This window comes from Somniosus microcephalus, chromosome 20 (assembly GCF_052327205.1).
Source record: "Somniosus microcephalus isolate GS21.2 chromosome 20, FLI_Smic_1.0, whole genome shotgun sequence".
Classification (NCBI taxonomy): domain Eukaryota; kingdom Metazoa; phylum Chordata; class Chondrichthyes; order Squaliformes; family Somniosidae; genus Somniosus; species Somniosus microcephalus.
Window position 1 is genome coordinate 42,174,286 of NC_141006.1, and position 20,568 is coordinate 42,194,853.

The following is a 20,568-nucleotide window of genomic DNA, read 5'->3' on the forward strand; positions in this document are numbered from 1 at the left end:
GATAACAAACCTCTCACAGCCCAGTGTAACTCACCTCTCACAGTCCAGTGTAACTAACCTCTCACAGTCCAGTGTAACTAACCTCTCACAGCCCAGGGTAACTAATCTCTCACAGCCCAGTGTATCTAACCCTCACAGCCCAGGATAACAAACCTCTCACAGCCCAGTGTAACTCACCTCTCACAGTCCAGTGTAACCAACCTCTCACAGTCCAGTGTAACTAACCTCTCAGCGCCCACGGTAACTAACCTCTCACTGTCCAGGATAACTAACCGCTCACAGCCCAGGGTAACTAACCTCTCACAGTCCAGGGTAACTAACCTCTCACAGCCCAGTGTAACTAACCTCTCACAGTCCAGTGTAACTAACCTCTCACAGTCCAGTGTAACTAACCTCTCACAGCCTGGTGTAACTAATCTCTCACAGCCCAGGGTAACTATCCTCTCACAGCCCAGGGTAACTAACCTCTCATAGCCCATGGTAACTAACCTCTCACATCAGTGTAACTAACCCCTCACAGCCCAGTGTAACTAACCTCTCACAGTCCAGTGTAACTAACCTCTCACAGTCCAGTGTAACTAACCTCTCACAGTCCAGTGTAACTAACCTCTCACAGCCCAGTGTAACTAACCTCTCACCGTCCAGTGTAACTAACCTCTGAGAGTCCAGGGTAACTAACTTATGACAGTCCAGTGTAACTAACCTTTCACAGCCCAGTGTAACTAACCTCTCACAGCCCAGTGTAACCAACCTCTCACAGTCCAGTGTAACTAACCTCTCACAGTCCAGTGTAACTAACCTCTCACAGCCCAGTGTAACTAACCTCTCACAGTCCAGTGTAACTAACCTCTCACAGCCCAGTGTAACTAACCTCTCACAGCCCAGTGTAACTAACCTCTCACAGTCCAGTGTAACTAACCTCTCACAGCCCAGTGTAACTAACCTCTCACAGCCCAGTGTAACTAACCTCTCACAGTCCAGTGTAACTAACCTTTCACAGCCCAGTGTAACTAACCTCTCACAGCCCAGTGTAACTAACCTCTCACAGCCCAGTGTAACTAACCTCTCACAGTCCAGCGTAACTAACCTCTCACAGCCCAGTGTAACTAACCTCTCACAGCCCAGTGTAACCAACCTCTCACAGTCCAGTGTAACTAACCTCTCAGCGCCCACGGTAACTAACCTCTCACTGTCCAGGGTAACTAACCGCTCACAGCCCAGGGTAACTAACCTCTCACAGCCCAGTGTAACTAACCTCTCACAGTCCAGGGTAACTAACCTCTCACAGCCCAGTGTAACTAACCTCTCACAGTCCAGTGTAACTAACCTCTCACAGTCCAGTGTAACTAACCTCTCACAGCCTGGTGTAACTAATCTCTCACAGCCCAGGGTAACTATCCTCTCACAGCCCAGGGTAACTAACCTCTCATAGCCCATGGTAACTAACCTCTCACATCAGTGTAACTAACCCCTCACAGCCCAGTGTAACTAACCTCTCACAGTCCAGTGTAACTAACCTCTCACAGTCCAGTGTAACTAACCTCTCACAGTCCAGTGTAACTAACCTCTCACAGCCCAGTGTAACTAACCTCTCACCGTCCAGTGTAACTAACCTCTGAGAGTCCAGGGTAACTAACTTATGACAGTCCAGTGTAACTAACCTTTCACAGCCCAGTGTAACTAACCTCTCACAGCCCAGTGTAACCAACCTCTCACAGTCCAGTGTAACTAACCTCTCACAGTCCAGTGTAACTAACCTCTCACAGCCCAGTGTAACTAACCTCTCACAGTCCAGTGTAACTAACCTCTCACAGCCCAGTGTAACTAACCTCTCACAGCCCAGTGTAACTAACCTCTCACAGTCCAGTGTAACTAACCTCTCACAGCCCAGTGTAACTAACCTCTCACAGCCCAGTGTAACTAACCTCTCACAGTCCAGTGTAACTAACCTTTCACAGCCCAGTGTAACTAACCTCTCACAGCCCAGTGTAACTAACCTCTCACAGCCCAGTGTAACTAACCTCTCACAGTCCAGTGTAACTAACCTCTCACAGCCCAGTGTAACTAACCTCTCACAGCCCAGTGTAACTAACCTCTCACATTCCAGTGTAACTAACCTCTCACAGCCCAGGGAATCCCGGCCCACAGCCATTAAATCTGAGGCATGGAGCCTCATTTAAATATTATAATTACTGTCATGCCCCAAACCCCCCATGGTTAAACTAGATGTAGGTGCGTTCACGACGGGTTGGGGGTCGGGTTTCCCAATTTTAACAATTTAACCCCTCCCCCAACACTGTCCCGCCCATCATGGCAGGGAAGAGCGTGGGGGGGGTGTGGTGAGGTTAAAATTCCCCCCAATGTGTCAGGTAGGAGCAAGTCCCAAAGGTGTTTTCCCGATGCCGTAGACCTCCTTGGCCATTGTTGACTGCCTTTCCTGTTCTTTCTCTGCTGTCTATTCCCTCAGCTGCTTGAACCCAGTTGGAAATTTGTACATTTCCTTTTAATACTGCTCAAAACTAGAAAACAGTATCGACACCAATCTGTGCATTGTTATTACGCTATCTCTGAGTAATTTTTGAAGCATGGGTTAGCATTAACACAAACTCATAAATTTACTCCTTAATGCATTTTTGTGGACCACCACTTATTCTGACCAAATTTGAGGTTCATATTTCAATATTTTCAATATATTTTATTTCCTAATTATAAACCCATTGTGCTGTTAGCTGTAGAAGATTTATAACATAGTGAATACTGACTGACTTCCATAGAATTAAGTGAGGAATACTGTGGTTTTAATTATTTATCGCTCCACTGAACTGACTTTGCATGAAGTGCTATTGCATGGCATAACACAAAGTAATAGTTCAAAGCAGTAATAAGAGTTTAATGCTGCCGTGTCTCACAATTAAAAATGTTTTTCATAAAAGTCTTAAAGGACAGTTATCAGCTCTTGCATGTCATTTTGCCAGGTTTGTAAGCTGTGAAATGATGCAAAAGGTGGAACATTGTCGTTGTATCTGCCAGTAATATATTTAACTTTTAGAATGTTCAAATAAACTTTCAATAGAGAGCCATGCGACATTTGCATGTGTGTGAACTTTTCCAGAAGCCAATTTGACAGCGTGTGGTTTAAGAGAAAGCTGTTTCAGACCTCAGGCTCAAAAGCAGCCTAAGGAGGGGCCTGTAAGCACATAAGCCACAAGAGAAGTGTGATCCCATCAGACCAACACAAAGCAAAAAATGCAGGATGGCCTGAAACTAGAAGCACTAAAAAGACCAAACTGATAAATCAGAAGCATGAATTCCCAGCTTGTTATATTTGAAATTAACGCTCGATTCCTGGCAAGTTGTGCAATAAACAGAATAGAAACTAAATTCAGTAACAAGTGAATATTCTTTTAAATGAACTGCAGAATGTGCAACGACGTCAATTCAGTAATAATTTTTAAAATCCTCCACGAAAATTGTCAGTTACATCATTTTTGTGAACTTAGGAGTCCAGTTTTATTGGACTTTGAAGTTCTCTGCAGATAGTGGATCCCAGAAATTGCGTTTCAACGGTGGTGCCAGGGCCTCCACCTGCCTGTCTGCCTGATGACCCCGTCCAAAGCCTGGGGGAAAGGTCATTTGCATAATAGGGGTAGGTGCTCATATGATTTATGGCATTATTGGGGTGCCTGCCCCACAAGAGCATCAGACTTCTAGAGTGGCGCATTGCCACTGCATGGGGGCAGGGAGGGGGCGTGGCATGGTCAGACCAAAGTGGCTGACAATTAAAACTTTGTGTTAATCAATTCCCGTAAAGATATGTTGCTTTCGAAATGACAATCAATCTTTCTGAGATTGACTGCCTTGGGCTATGGCATTGTCGGTCCCGCATATGGCAGGTGTACAAGTATGCCTGCATCATGCATATATTCTGTGCCTGAAACAGACTGGAATTTCTGAAATCAGTTTAAAAATCCTTTACAGTAGGTTAATAATAAGAAGGAAGTTCAAATATATCAGGCAGACACTACAGTTTTCAAAAGTTGATTCATGATTGAGATTACCTTTGTGGGGTAACACTGAAGAGTAGAAATTTGTCTGGGCAGTAGAGCTAAATGGGCGATATTGCACCTGTTATACACCTCGCCTGATATTCAGTTCCATTAAAGTCATTGGCCTAGAAATTGGGTTCTGGTCTTGCCAGGGCTGTAGCGCCAGAAAGTTTGCGCCAGCGGTAATGCGGCAGCGCCCGACGAAAATTCGGGTGCGCCGGGCCCAGACGGCGGCGGGCGCTAAAACCCTCCTTTAGCGCCTCAAAACGGGCGTGAACTTGGGTTTCCCGGCGCTAATCCCCCGCTGCGGCACCCGATGCGGTGCGGCAGGCGGGGGAACTGCAGGCCTCCTCCTCCTGTTAAGGAGGAGCTGCCTGCAGCCGACAACTGTCCGGCGGATTGACCCGACATCTGAGCCCGGCACCTCGGGGAAGTGCCGGGCTCGCATGAGACACTGATCAGGGCCGCGGGGGGGGGAATGCAGGAGTCCGGGAAGGGAGGTGCGGGCAGGCGGCCGCCGGGAACGCGGCCGGCCGCCGCTCCACCTTTATGCGCCGGCGCACACTGGGGGAAGACTCTGTTGCCAGAGTCTTAGTTGCGCCTGCCACGGGCGAGGCAGGCGCAACTGAATTTCAGCTTGGGGCTGGGTTACCACGGCAACCGGGACGCTGCGCACACCGATGACGTCATCGGTGCCGGCGCAGCGCTACCGGTCTACCGCCGCGGAAGGGCCCCAGGCAATTTAGGAACCGGCGCCAATTGCAGCACTAGGCCCTCTAGCGCCGCAAAATCGGCGCTAAGGGCACTGAATTTCTAGGCCACTGTATAACGGCCTGCCGACACCAATACAGCTCATTTTGTGCTATTGCCCAAGGTGAATTTCTACTCCACGGTCTGGATGTCTCTTCAAAATGATCCAGCCAAGATTGCAAACTGGCTTCACAGAGAATTGCAGACACAAAGCCATGTTGTACTGCTTAGTCACACTATTATGGTTTAATGCATATATACAATTATATAAAGTTTATTACAAAGTCCTTTTTCCCTTAAAAAACCAATTTGGACAGAGCATGGCTTTAATTCCAATTGTCATTTGAAATAATACTCATTGCCTGGAGTACACAAAGTAATTGACTTTAACCCCATTATTATCTATTTTCCGGGTAGTAAGCAAAAATGGAGTTGGTTAGTGGTCCAGAATGACACAATTGCTACATTTTAATTTCATCATTTCCTTTAATAATGCATGCTGATTATCAATAATGAGGAAGTGCTGCTAATTCTTATGATGACTTGATCTATCAAATGCACACATTATCTGGTCAACTGCCAGTGGAGCCTGTAAATTCAATCATAAATATGTTGTCACTGCTAGCAACAGGTTGAACTGCTCAATAGATCAGGGATGTGCAGCAATCTCTCGCAAGAAACAAGAATGTGTTAAGCTAAGTTGTGAAACTTAACAGATTTTTTTCTTGCATTAGTCCTTGGATCAAACAGCAAAGCTTCTAGTACTTACAAAAATACACAATTAAAATCCTTTCTCATAACATTACAAGTAATAAATACAGTGAAAAAGCAAATGAAAAGTTTTCACATTGTTATTTCCCCTTCTGCTTGATTCAGCAGTCTTGCTTCAAGATGGTGTGAATTTGTCAACTGCAGTCAGATTATTGTTTAGAATGTGTGAACTATGATCCCAATGACAGATATTACTGGAGTTTCCCGTTTTTGAGCCTGTTTCTCACGGTCAGGATAAATTCTCCAGAATTCTTACTACGCTAACTTTGCATCCGTTTGTTGTCATTGTACTACAATTGAAGATCGGTAGTGGAATTTATGAAACATGGTCATGCATATACAACACTATGTTTGGCAGTGAATGCAAAAAGGAGCTGTTCACTTTTTGAAATGTTGAGGAAATTGAAAGAGGTTAAGAGTACTAATATTTTCTTACAGAAAAATTGGCAAGTATGATTTTTGAATTCTGTAAACTATCTGAAACATTGGGGGGGAATTTTCACATGAAAAAAAGGATGGGTTGGAGACGGCGGGGTTGGGGGGCGGGGGGAGGGAAGTGAAAGTTGTAAGTATCTAAAACCCGCCGCCAGGAGGTGGGTTGGCATTTTAACTGTGATAATGAGGCCTGAAGCCTCTGCTTTAACCTGTTGTGCAGGTTTAACTGCAGGCAGCCGGGGATCCCGAGCCTCGGGATTCCTGGTAGCTGCAGCGAGGCGAGCACAGCCTGGGGGAGCAACCCTTGTGGGTCAGGAGGAGCAGGAGTGCTCCCTCCAGCTCCCCAACCAGCAGCCCAGCCCGCCCCTCCCCTGGGTTGGGATCAGCCCCACTCCCCCAATCCCACCGTGGTCGGGGATCGGACCCCCCTGGGATCGCAACTCAGCCCCTGGGGTCGGGGATCAGACGCCCGCCCACCCCAGGCTCGGAACCCCTCCGCCCTTGGACCCCGCACCTACCTGTTGGGGACCTCCTGGTCAGCCAGCGTTCCCCACCCAACTGGAGGCCAGCCTGTCAATCAGGAGAACCTGTCCTTTACATCACACGCACTTCTGGCACCCCCGCTCCGGGTGGGTGGGAAACGGGAAAATCCAGGCCATTGTGCTTGAAATGAAACTATTCTATTCATCAACAAATAGAAATTCCATCACTGGATGCATTGGGATCATTCAGTGCCTGAGAAAGTATTCCCTTAAAAAAAGTCCCCAGTAACAATGTTCCCAATAAGTTGCATCAGCTGGATTGCTCATCTTCTTTGCAAAAAGCAAAGTTTTGGCCTGAATGTTTACTATCCAAGCGACCAATGGTTTGATTCAGTTAGACACAATTCTCTGAATTGGCACGGTTGCATTTCTCGGCTGCTGAACAGACGGACACAATTGTATTGTTGTTTTTGAAGTGTCCATCTGACTCCATGCTGCCCTCCAGAGATGGTAGCTGCCTCTTGCACCCAGACAAGATATTTAATAATACAAGGCGCATATCTCTGCTCCTTAGGGCATAAACGATGGGATTCACTGTAGAATTTAGCAAACACAGCATGCTGAAAAAAGCAAATACCTTTTTGGTGTCTTCGTCTACCTTGGCCAAAACATCGTATATCATTAGAGTCAAGACCGGAGACCAACAAACAATCAGAATTACTAATATTAGGCCCAGTGTTTTGGCAAGTTTAATGTCTATACGTGTGTGTCCCATTTTTACTTGTCTTTTCCTTCCTTCTTTCTGTTTCTCCATGTAGACTGAATGAACATGGGCTTTCCACAGAATATGTATATAGGCATAAATGATTACAATTAACAGGATAGTGATAAACATAATCCAGCAAGCTAAATAGCTTTCATCAACCAGAGGAAATAGCTCAGAGCAGTGATCTTGGAACTTAGAGCAATTCCATCCCATCAAAGGAAGAAAAGCTAGAAAAACAGCAACTGACCACATAAATAAAAGACAGGTCACTGCTTTTCTCCTTGTTAAAATTGTCCTGTATTCAGAAGGCTTGTGAATGCATATGTACCTGTCAATGGCAGTGAGCAGCAAACTGCCCACTGAAGCAGAGAAAGATGCAATGACACCTCCAAGTTTAAACAGAAAGATGTAATGTTCATCCTTGTGCTTGAAAACGTGGAAGTCGACAAAACTGTACACAAAAATAATGCTTGCAAAGAGGTCGGCAGATGCAAGGCTACTTATGAACAAATATGAGGGTCGACTTCGGAGTTGTGGGGTAAAGAACACCACGCACAAAACTAAAATGTTCTCCAAAACAGTAAAGGGCCCCACTGTTAAACACAATGCAGCAATAGCTTTAATTTGGCCTTCTGTAAGGATCATAAAGCATTCCATATCCATTAAGTTATGGTCACAAATTGTTTCATTAGCTGTGGTTGTATTATAAGAAATGGTCGCATTTGTAGTTGTATTAACCAAAAGTGAATCATTTTCATTCATCTTTAGAAGCAGAATGTTTTTAAAGTGCTATTTCTCGGAGAACTTCTGTACTTCTTATGGAGATTTAGTAGGATTGAGAATCTTTAAAGATGGATTTAAACGCTGAATTTTCAAAGCTTCTTGATCTTTTCAGTACCGAATATCCACTTTATACCTAGGAAAAACAGAAAATAATTAAAATGGTAAAGACATTTCAATTTGTCAATTTTTCTAATGTTCAGTTATTTGTAGTTATGGAGAATACATATTGAGGCAGTAGAATTATTTCTATTACCATTTCTGTCCCAAGAGGCTTGTAGTATTTCTGAGAAGCCACTGACATCTCAGACCTCTGGCCCTTTGGTGGCATTTAGATGTAGTTTTAGAATAGGCATCAGGAAAAGTAGAAAAGTCACAAGGATGTGTCTGGGACAAAATCTTAGCACATCTTGTTAGTGAGTTTTTTGCCATTTTTACAATGGTTCATGTGGTGATTTTGTGCCTTTTTGAAGACAATGAACAATAAAGTGACACTTGGAACTGTCATTAATGTATTGGTTTATGTTTTGCAGACAGTGTTGTATTCAAGGAGGAACAGAAAGATTTAATGCTAAGAAACAGGACAGAGATTCTCTATTAAGGCAACAGGGGCTTTGACAAGCAGTGGTTTAGACCTCACTGAAGGTATGAATCATTCTCAATCACAGCTCTCTTGCTGCTGTAACTATTGGTTCTGCTGCTCCCTCTTCCTGTGCATGATTTTCAGCCGCCATGGTGTCACTATCTGCCTCACTACCCTCCTCTGGACTGCCAAGGCATACTTACAGGCATGCGTGAAGTATGAACAAATTTAACATGGAAAAATATTGATTTAGGTGCACTGTCTAATAATCAGGTTAACTGGTATTTTCAATTATCATCCACCAAATGAACCATATTGCTAAAGGCTGCACAGTAATATTACTGTACACAGGCCAATTCCAGAGCAAGGTTTTTGATAACAAAGAACTTATGTATTTTCTTATTTCCTCCTTAGATGGCGCTGCATAATACAACAAAATAACCTACTGTCAGTGAATTGGTCAGAGTTGTAGCACCTTTAGATCTCTCAGAACTGATCAGAAATGGAAATATTTCTAGAATGAAAATAAATCTAATAAATGGAATTTTATTCAGGTAAAATAAAATTACCTAAATTTTATAAATGTATTTATAAAGTAACAGTGGTTGAAATCCCCCTCGACCTCAGGAATATAAATGAAACAAGTCCTAATTCATGAGCTGATTATTGTTTGGCTCATATCTCGGGGACCAATCAGCTTGCTCAGAAGCAACACTTACAACACTCTATTTTTAAGTAATATGGATGTAGAATTTTCATCCAAAAAGTTTTTGTGAGCATTGTGATATTGTTCATTGTTTTCCAGAGTTCCAGTTTTTGGGGTAAAGTTGAGCGGTATTTGTACTCCTTTGTGACGCCAACTTCACAAAAACACTATGGCCTAGAAATTCGGTATAGCCGCGTTTGGGGCACTAGTCCTGGCGATGCGCAAAGTTTAGTGCCAGGCGCAATTTAGCACCACCTAGCGCGATATTGGGTTGCAGCGCCCCTAAAGGTGATTGCGGTGCTAAATCAGGCGCTGCATGCTACTCTTAAGGCGCTAACCCGGTGGCGCAACCCAATTTTGCGGCGGCAGGGCGCAGCGAAGGTGCTGTCAATAATCACTTTCCCTGAGACACACTGGCGCCGGCCAGCTCTTAAAGGGGCAGGTCAATTGGCATCACCAGACACACTCACTGCCTTGTAGGCCTTCAAAGCGGTGGGAGCCTACCTGTGGCGCACCAGCCTAGCAAGACATGGAAAGGGTGAGGCAGAGGGCGGAATGCCTCACTGATGGGGCATTGGATGCTTTGGTTGGCGCAGTGGAATCAAGGCCAAGGAAGATGGTCAGAATGTGATTTATGTTTTGGACAGTCTCCCGGGTGTGAGAGGCAGTTATGTGTCAGTGTATTAGTTTTGCTTTCTGTTGCCATAGCTTTCTCATGTTTGAAGGAACCACATTTTGTGTAATGAAACACTTTCTTCATTTACAATGGTCATGCCTGCTATTTACATGCATCTTGCCCTTCACAGGCTTGGGGGTATCAGACCGGTTCCATTCCTATTCTTGGAATGGCAGCAAGCATTCCGTGAGAGGGGCCTGGAAGCTACTTCTGATCAGCCTCTGACGCGCAGCCTGAGAAGAGCCGCTCGCATAGAAGTTCAGGCCAGCAGGCATCTTCTCAGCCACCGACAGAGATGTCCTGCACCTTATGAGGCTGCAGATCTGGCTGAAGCAGCTGGCACAGCTCAGTCACCACCTCCTTTCTAAATCGCAGCCTTCTGACACACTGCTCCTCCGGCATGTTCATGTAGGAAAACTGCTGTCGGAAAACCCTACCAGCGTAAGGTCTGCTGTGGCGACGTCGGTTGGTCCTCCTCCGTCTGGCCATGCCCGCCCCCCTCTCCCAGCGTCTCAGTGCCCTTTCCAGATGATTCAGCAGCAGGACGTTCCCCTCCAATGCAGCCCCCATAATAAGTGCCCACAGGAAGGTTCCCCGTTGTCAAGGCTCACCAACAGCAAGGTGATGGTCAGAAGGCTGAAGATCATCTGCCTGCGCTGGCTCAGTGGTCAAATGGCTCTCAGTGTGCAGCTCAGCAACTCTTTGTAGCTCTCGAGGAAGTTGTGCTCCAAAAATGGCTGCCGCTTTTAAGCCACACCAGTCCCCTTTAAATAACGCTCCTCCAGCCCGAGAGCGACTTGGTAAGGTTCCAGGTAAGCTGTCACTGTTAGCGCCAGGCACTACGGAGGGGGGCGCCACTGAATTTCCGGTCCGGGGCGCCCAAAAGGCGTAGCACACTCAAATGACGTCATAATCAGCCTGTGCCCGTGAGCGGGCGCTAAGATTTAGCACCGGCACTAAATGCATGCTCAATATGGGGCGAGGCGCTAGGCGCCCTGCGCCCGCCCGGAAATTGGCTAGCGCCCCACTTCTCGGCCTCTTTAGGCGTTAATCGGTGGCACAACCAACCGAATTTCTCCCCCTATGCATCTTATATTGTTGGAAGATTACATATCTGGTGTTTATCCCATATGATAGAACTCTGCGAATATTTTCCACATGTTTACACCACTGATCTCATTGAAGTTTCATGCAATAGAAGTGATGATTAAAAAGTAAAACAATAGCACAAAATAAACAGTTAACAGTACAAAATTCTACATCAATGTGTGATAAACAGAATACTGGGGGGCCCAGAGGATCCTTATAAGATTAATTGTGTTGCTTGTGAATTACTGGATCAACCTCCTCATGAAAATATTTTACCCTCTTATCCCAAACAGTTTCCCTTGTATCTTTTCATGAGGGGCTTACCTGGAAGTGTATTAAATAGAGGAACATTTCACAGACCAATAATTTACAGATAATAAACTACTGAACTGAGACAAACTCATAATTTTGATCATTTATATCTGCTCGATTTAAACAACTAATTTGAGTAAATCAAGGAATAGTGCTTAGGTGACATGATGCTTGGGTTGAAAATACCAGGGGTTGTAAGGAGAAAGGAAAGACCGAGAGCGTTAAGGAGTTGAACGGTTTTGAGGTCCAGAAAAATAATGAGTTCGAGTAGAAGACAGTGGGATATAGGGAGAAAGAAAATAGTGTATGACTATAGTTAGAGCTTAGCAGGAACAAGAAAAGAAAGGTCAGAGGAGCACTGACCATCGTACTTTGGCTGAAATAAACAAAATTGAAAATGTGACAATGAGAGAGAACAAGACAAGAATATTTTCCTGTATCCTGTCCAAGTGTGTGAGACATGCTAGAAGAGGCTTCCCAGATAGGTGAGCAAGGTTCAAGTCTTCAGTGGATTTAGGTTTTATCAAGAGGTGTTTGGCATGAAATAGGAGACGAGCTTCTTAGAGGCAGCTTTAACAGTATTGCAACTGTTTGTAGCCATCCACATAGCGGATGTTACCAAACTACAGAGGCCATCGTTGTAATATTTGGTTAATTATTTAATTCCTAGTTTGGAATTGTGCTTTAGGACTCCCTGTGTGATGAGGGGCAGCCCAAAGGCCTGGAACCATGTTCAACTAATGTCTCCGGAAAATGCAGGATGACAGGCTCTGCAGATAAATGATAAAACTGAATTATAGCTTCATTGAAATATTGAGTGGACTGGGTGACGCACTGTCTTTTCACCTCCAAGAGCCCAGTCTGATAAAGTCTCTGCTGACTGTAAAAGCCTAAGGTGAAATGAGTTAGAGTACTCCCAAAAGCATTCCACAAGTTCATAGTTCCACATCGCAAATGTCTTGTTAATTCAGAAATAATTGACATTAAAGGAGTAGCTTTTCCTCTATAATATTAGCTGAAAAGTCAGCTTGAGGATAAAGCAGGGAAACAGTTTTTATTTTACAGATGTTGATTGCTATTTGCAGTGTTTTCTGATTTATTTCATATTTCCAGCATTTCCATTTTTCTTTTTTATCCCTAACATTCTGATGTACAGTACTCTGACCTCTTACCATAACGTGCAAAACTTATGACTCCATTAGCAATAGAGAAACAATATCCCCTTTCTGTACTACATTCTATGCTACAATATGGTTTATGTCCTGCTTCCAGAGAGTTTTAGAGAAGGTCTCCAGTACTTGCATGCTACAGTTAATCTACAAAGAATTCAGAAATTCTGGCTGCATTTTCCAAATATATTCTCATCATCTTTCATGGTCCTCCAGAATATGAGGTTTTAGATTGAAAGTTAAAGGGTTAGTGTGACCCCAGCAAAATAATTCACATTCCAGAAGGAACTTCTTCAATGCAAAGGGTGATCAATGTCTGAAATTATTTAACATAACATAAGAAATAGGAGCAGGAGTGGGCCTGCTCCACCATTCAATAAGGTCATGGCTGATCTTCTACCTCAACTCCCCTTTCCTGCACTATCCCCATATCCCTTGATTCCCTTAATATCCAAAAACCTATCGATCTCTGTCTTAAATATCCTCAATGACTGAGCCTCCACAGCCCTCTGGGGTAGCAAATTTCAAAGATTCACCACCCTCCGAGTGAAGAAATCTCTCCTCATCTCAGTCTTAAATGGCCGACCCCTTATTCTGAGACTGTGACCCCTGGTTCTAGACTCCCCAGCTAGGGGAAACATCCTCCCTACATCTACCCTGTCAAGCCCTGTAAGAATTTTGTATGTTTCAATGAGATCACCTCTCATTCCTCTAAACTCTAGAGAATATAGGCCTAGTCTACTCAATCTCTCCTCATAGGACAATCCCCCCATCCCAGGAATCAGTCTGGTGAACCTTCGTTGCACTCCCTCTATGGCAAGTATATCTTTCCTTAGGTAAGGAGACCAAAACTGTACACAATACTCCAGGTGTGATCTCACCAGGGCCCTATATAATTGCAGTAAGACGTCTTTACTCTTATACTCAAATCCTCCTGTAATAAAGGCCAAAATACCATTTGCTTTCCTAATTGCTTGCTGTACCTACATGTTAACTTTCAGTGATTCGTGTACAAGGACACCCAGGTCCCTCTGAACACCAACATTTCCCAATCTCTCACCATTTAAAAAATACTCTGCTTTTCAACCTTTCCTACCAAAGTGGATAACTTCACATTTCTCCACATTATATTCCATTTGCCATGTTCTTGCCTACTCACTTAACTTGTCTTTTTCCCCTTGAAGCCACTTTGCATCCTCCTCACAACTTACATTCCCACCCAGCTTTGTATCATCAGCAAACTGGATAGATTACATTTGGTCCCCTCATCCAAATCATTGATATAGATTGTGAATAGCTGAGGCCCAAGCACTGATCCTTGCAGTACCTCACTAGTTACAGCCTGCCAACCCGAAAATGACCCGTTTATTCCTACTCACTGTTTTCTGTCCGTTAACCAATCCTCAATCCATGCTAGTATATTACCCCCAATCCCATGAGCCCTAATTTTGTTTAATAACCTCTTGTGTGGCACCTTATCGAATGCCTTCTGAAAATCCAAATACACCACATCCATTGGTTCCCCCTTATCTATTCTGCTAGTTACAATCTCAAAGAACTCAGATTCGTCAAACACGATTTCCCTTTCATAAATCTGTGTTGACTCTGCCCAATCCTATTATTATTTTCTCAGTGCCCTGTTACCACGTCCTTAATAATAGATTCTAGCATTTTCCCTACTACTGATGTCAGGCTAACTGGTCTGTATTTCTCCGTTTTCTCTCTCCCTCCTTTCTTAAATAATGGGGTTACATTTGCTACCTTCCAATCCACGGGAACCGTTCTAGAATCTATGAAATTTTGGAAAATTACAACCAATACATCCACTATCTCTATAGCCACTACTTTCAAAATCCTAGGAGGTAGGCCATCAGGTCCAGGGGATTTATCAGCTTTCAGTCCCATTAATTTCTCCAGTACTATTTTATTACTAATACTAATTTCTTTCAGTTTCTCATTCTCGCTAGACCCTTGGTTCGCCACTATTTCCGAGAAGTTTCCTGGGAAATTTGGTAGACAAGGAGATGTAGAATCTAGGCGCATTCAAACGGGTATGGTCGCATAGTGGTTATGTTACTGGACTAATAAGCTAGAGAATGTGGGGGCGATTTTGCCAGCCCTGGGGAGGCGGGTTTGGAGGCGAGACTGCCGAGAAAATGGCAGAATCTGGGGGTGGGTACCCATCCCGCCCCTAACCCACCTCCAGCCACTTAACTGCCTGTTAACAGGTAGATTATCCCCATTTTTCCATCAGTGGTGCGGGCTTCCCGACGTCGGGAAACCCCACCAGGGTCAGCGAGGCGAGCGGTGGGTCTGTGGGGATCAGAGGGGTCCGAAAGTGTGCTGTGGAGGTGAGTGATGGGTGCAAGTGTGGAGAGGTAAGTATGTGAGGTGAGTGAAAAGTGTAAGAAAAAGTTTACTTACCTTTGTTTCTTCCTGCAGGCTTCAATTGTTGGGGATGCGGAGGCTCCGGCATCTCAATGGCAGAGATGACAAAATGGCTGCTGCATTCTGCGATGCAACATCCATCTGCTTTCTGCTCAGAAAATAGGTTTGGTGAGCCTTGAGTACAAGAACTCACCAAACAACAGAGAATGTCAGTGTTTGACAGCTTCTCAAAGCTGTCAAATGATGACAATTCATCTGTCAACAATTTTTGACAGATGAAACGTCATATGCTGACGTTTGCTGTAACCGGCTTCCCCTTAATTGGCCTGCTAAGCCCGCTGGGCGGGCTTAACAAGGTCAATCAAAGGAAAATAGCATGATTTGGCCACAAGTCGATGGAGGCGGGACTACAACCCGACAAGCAGCAGTCCCGCCTCCAACGCGCCCCCATTGGCAAAATCAACCCCTTTGCGTTCAAATCCGACCATGGCAGTTTGAGAATTTGAATTCAGTTTAAAAATAATCTGTAAATAAAAATCTAGTAGCAGTAAAAAGTGACCATGAAGCTGTTGGATTGTCATAAAAGCCCAACAGCTTCACTAATGTCCTTTAGCAAAGGAAACCTGCGGCCATACCTAGTCTGGCCTAGACATGACTTCAGGCGCACATCAACGTTGACTCTTAACTTCCCTCTGAAGTGGCCTACCAAGATACTCAGTTGTATCAAACAGCTAGAAAGAAAAACAAGAAAAAAACACAGGTGGACCACTCGGCTAAGTCCTAGGCATTGAATCAGGACATGACAAAGGTGTACTCAGCCTAGTCGAGCCTGTAAAGTCCTCCTCACTAATATGTGGGGACTGCTTTCAAAGTTAGGAGAACTGTCCCACAGAGTAATCAAGCAACAGCCCGACAGTCATACTCACAGAATTATACCAATCAGCCAATGTCCCAAACTCCTCTATCACCATCCTGTGTATGTTCTGTCCCACCAGCAGGACAGATCCACCAGAGGTGGGGACACAGTGGTATACAGTTGGGGGGGAAGTGACCCCGGGAGTTCTCAACATTAACTCTGGACTCCATGAAATCTCATGGCTTCAGGTCAAACATTAGCAAGGAAATCGCTTCATGATTACCACCTACCACCCTCCCTCAGCTGATGAATCAATATTTCTCCATATTGAATACTACGTGCAGGAATCAATCAGGGTAGCAAAGACACAGAATGGATTTTAGGTGGGGGACCTCAATGTCCATCACCAAGATTGGCTTGGTAGTACCACCACTGACGGAGCTGGCCGAGGCCTGAAGGACGTAGCTGCCAGACTGGGCCTGCAGCATGTGGTGAGAAATCCAACACAAGGGAATAACCTACTTGGCTTCATCAATCTACTTATTGCAGATGCAACATTCCATAATAGCATCAATAGGAGTGACCTTGTGGAGACCAAGTCTCGTCTTCACACTGAGGATTGTATCATGTGGCACTACCACTGTGCTAAGTGGGATAGATTAAAACAGATCTAGCAGCTTAAAACTGGGCATCCATTAGCAGCAGCAGAATTGCATATCATCACATGGTCTGGCATATCCCGCTATCTCCATCAAGTCAGGTGGCCAACCCTGGTTCAATGAGAAGTGTAGAAGAGCATGCCAGGAGCTGCACCAGGTGCACCTAAAAATAAGGTGTCAACCTGGTGAAGCTCCAACACCAAACTACATGCATGCTAAACAGTGGAAGCAGCCTGCTATAGACAGAGCTAAGTGATCCCACAACTAACGGATCAGGTCAAAGCACAAACTCTGCTACATCCAGTCATAAATGGTGGTAGACAATTAAGCATCTAATGAGCGGAGGAGTCGTCTCCATGAACATGCATCCCCAAACAACAATGGTGGGGTCCTGCATGTGATTGCAAAAGACGAGGCTGAAACATTTAAAAATATCTTCAGCCAGAAGTGCCGAGTGGATGATCTTTCTCAGTCTTTCATTCAGTCCACATGGCATCAAGAAATGGCTAAGTGCACTGTACACAGTAAAGGCTATGGGCCTCGACAACATCCCAACTTAGTGCTGAAGAATGGTGCTCTGGAATTAGCCGCGCTTCTAGCCAAGCTGTTTCACTACAGCTACAACACTGGCACCTACCCGACAATGTGGAAAATTGCCCTGGTATGCCTTACCACCAAAAAGCAGGACAAATCCAACCCAGCCCTTTCAGCCTATTCACAATCAGCAGCAAAGTGATGGAAGGAGTCATCAACAGTGCTATCAAATGTTACTTACTCACCAATAACCTGCTTACCAATGCTTGGTTTGGGTTCTGCCAGGATCACTCGGCTCCAGTTCTCACTACAGCCTTGGTCTAGGCATGGACACAAGACCTGAATTCCAGAGTTGAGGCAAGAGTGACTGCCCTTGACATCAAGGCAGTATTTGACTGAGTGTGGCACCAAGGAGCCTGGTTAAACTGGTCAATGGGGATCAGGGAGCAAACTCTCCACTGGCTTGAGTCACACCTGATATAAAGGAAGATGGTTGCAGCTGTTGGAGGCCAATAATCACAGCCCCAGGACATCCTAGACTCAACTACCTTCAGCTGCTTCATCAATGACCTTCCCTCCATCATAAGGTCAGATGGGAGATGTTCGTTAATGATTGCACAGTGTTCGGCTCCATTTGGAATTTCTCAAAAATCATCCAGGCTTGGGCTGATAAGTGGTAAATAACATTTGCACCACACAAGTGCAAGGCAATGACCATCTCCAACAAGAGAAAGTCTAATCACCTGCCCGTGACATTCAATGGCATTACCATTGCCGAGTCCCCACCTTCAACATCCTAGATCACCATTAACCAGAAACCCAATCGGACCAGCCACATAATTGCTAGCAGGTCAGAGATTGGATATTCTGTGGCGAGTGGCTCATTTCCTGACTCCATTACCTACAAGGCACAAGTCAGGAGTGTAATAAAATAATCTCCATTTGCCTGCATGGGCACAGCTACAATAACACTCAAGAAGCTCAACACCATCCAGGAAAAAAGCAATCCACTTGATCAGCACCTCATCCACTAGCCTAAACGTCCACTGTTCCACCACCAGCATACCATGGCTGCAGCGTATATAATCTATAGGATACACTGCAGCAACTCACCAAGGTTTCTTCAGCAAAACCTCCCAACCCCATGACCTCCACCGCCTAGAAGCACAAGGGCAGCACACACATGGGAACATCATCACCTCCAAGTTTCCCTCCAAGTCACACACCATCCTGACTTGGATATATATCACTGTTACTTCATTGTTGCTGGGTCAAATCATGGAACACCCTACCCAACACCTTTCTGGGAGCACCTTCACCACATGAATAGCAGCGGTTCAAGAAAAAGCCACACTGCCACCTTCTGTAGGGCAACTAGGTTTCTGCAATAAATGCCGGCCTTGCCAGCAATGCCTATATCCCAAGAATGAATTAAAAAAGAATTATCTTGCATATTTTTTTTCTTGTTAGATGGAGCTTTTACAATAAAAGGGTGTAAGTGACTGCGAATGTATGTGTTGTCCCATTGCCAGCTCTCATAAATGTAAACCACACAACCTCCACATAGTTTAATGCCGTGCAGACCCACTTATGGGCTCCTATCTGGCCTGCTAAACACACTGAAACATTACATGCTTATGCCATGATGAAAAATGGTATCACGGTGTGAGCATGCTGAGGCTGGGACTGGCTTAGTATCACCAACAACGGTGACGACCACGACGACATCAACTTGCATTCATATGCCACCTTCAGAAGCTGAAAATACATGGGATGCAATCCTGGCAGTGCCCTCCATCGCTGAACCCACCGGACCTGCCAGAAACTCAGGTACCTGGTCGCCATTCGAGGATGTGCCTGTGCCAGAGAGAGCTCTTCTATCATCCCTTCAGTCCCCTTAACCAAGGGACCAATATTAGAGCTTAAAAAAAAACTTTTACATCTTCAAGTCCCCTTCCGGAGGCCGATTTCCTCATCTCATTGGGCAAACCGGCCAACAGATATGTCAGGTCCCAAAAGGCCTGCAGAAATAGGAACTCCCCGCATTGGGAGGTGCAGCCTCCTCTGCATCACTGCCTTGGAAGAGACAAGCAGAGGCCCCACACCTTACAAGGCAGAGCGGGAAATCCCAGGTTTGGTCAGGACCCAGCATCCCAGCCTCTAGCCAAGTTGTTCCAGTACAGCTACAACACTGGCATTTATCTGATAATGTGGAAAACTGCCCAGGTATGTCCTGTCCACAAAAAGCAGGACAAATCCAATCCGGCCAATTACTGCCCCATCAGTCTACTCTCAATCATCAGCAAAGTGAGGGAAGGTGTCATCGACAGTGCTATCAAGCAGCACTTGCTCACCAATAACCTGCTCACGGATGCCCAGTTTGGGTTCCGCCAAGACTACTCAGCTCCCAACCTCATTACAGCCTTGGTCCAAACATGGATAAAGTAGCTGAATTCCAGATGTGAGGCGAGAGTGACTGCCCAAGACAGCATTTGACCGAGTGTGGCATCAAAGAGCCCTAGTAAAACTGAAGTCAATGGGAATCGTGGAGGGTGGGGGGAACTCTCCGCTGGCTGGAGTCATACCTAGCACAAAGGAAGATGGTTGTGGTGGTTGAAGGTCAATCATCACAGCCCCAGGACATCGCTGCAGGAGTTCCTCAGGGCAGTGTCCTAGGCCCAACCATCTTCAGCTGCTTCATCAATGGCCTTCCCTCCAACATAAGGTCAGAAATGGGGATGTTCGCTGATGACTGCACAGTGTTCCGTGCCATTCACAACTCCTCAGATAATGAAGCAGTCCATGCCCACATGCAGCAACACCTGGATGACATTCAGGCTTGGGCTGATAAGTGGCAGGTAACATTCACGCCACAGAAGTGCTAGGCAATGACTATCTCCAACAAGCGAGAGTCTAACCACCGCCCCTTGACATTCAACGGAATTACCATCGCCGAATCCTCCACCATCATCATCCTGGCGGTCACCATTGACCAGAAACTTAACTGGACCAGCCACATAAATACTTTGGCAACAAGAGCAGGTCAGAGGCTAGGTATTCTGCAGCGAGTGTCTCACCTCCTGACTCCCCAAAGCCTTTCCACCATCTACAAGGCACAAGTAAGGAGAGTGATGGAATACGCTCCACTTGCCTGGATGAGTGCAACTCCAACAACACTCAAGAAGCTCGACACCATCCAGAACAAAGCAGTCCACTTGATTGGCACCCCATCCACCACCTTAAACATTCACTCCCCCCACCATCGGCGTACTGTGGCTGCAGTGTGTACCATCTACCAGCAACTTGCCAAGGCTTCTTCGGCAGACCTCCCAAATCCGTGGCCTCTTCCAACTAGAAGGACAAGGGCAGCAAGCGCATGGGAACACCACCACCTCCAAGTTCCCCTCCAAGTCACACACCATCCTGACTTAGAAGTATATTGCTGATCCTTCACCACCCTCTGGGTGAAAAAAGTTCTCAAATCCCCTCTAAACCTCCTACCAATTACTTTACATCTATGCCCCTTGGTTATTGACCCTTCTGCTAAGGGAAATAGGTCCTTCCTA

At 45.4% G+C, this 20,568-nt stretch overlaps 1 protein-coding gene across 1 annotated transcript; it reads right to left on the reverse strand.

Annotated features, from left to right (window-relative positions):
* Positions 1-6,644: 6,644 nt before the first annotated feature.
* On the reverse strand, positions 6,645-17,478 carry LOC147103152 (cannabinoid receptor 1-like). The gene is made up of 2 exons (XM_085962492.1): positions 17,248-17,478; positions 6,645-8,166 (listed from the first exon to the last, which is right to left on the reverse strand). The coding sequence occupies exon 2, from the start codon at positions 8,010-8,012 to the stop codon at positions 6,879-6,881; it is 1,134 nt and encodes a 377-aa protein (XP_085818618.1). The 5' UTR covers positions 8,013-8,166; positions 17,248-17,478; the 3' UTR covers positions 6,645-6,878.
* Between the last annotated feature and the right edge of the window lie 3,090 nt (positions 17,479-20,568).

Coding starts and splice junctions, on each gene's coding strand:
- LOC147103152 (XM_085962492.1), bottom strand. CDS start 8,012: ATGAATGAAAATGATTCACTTTTGGTTAATACAACTACAAATGCGACC.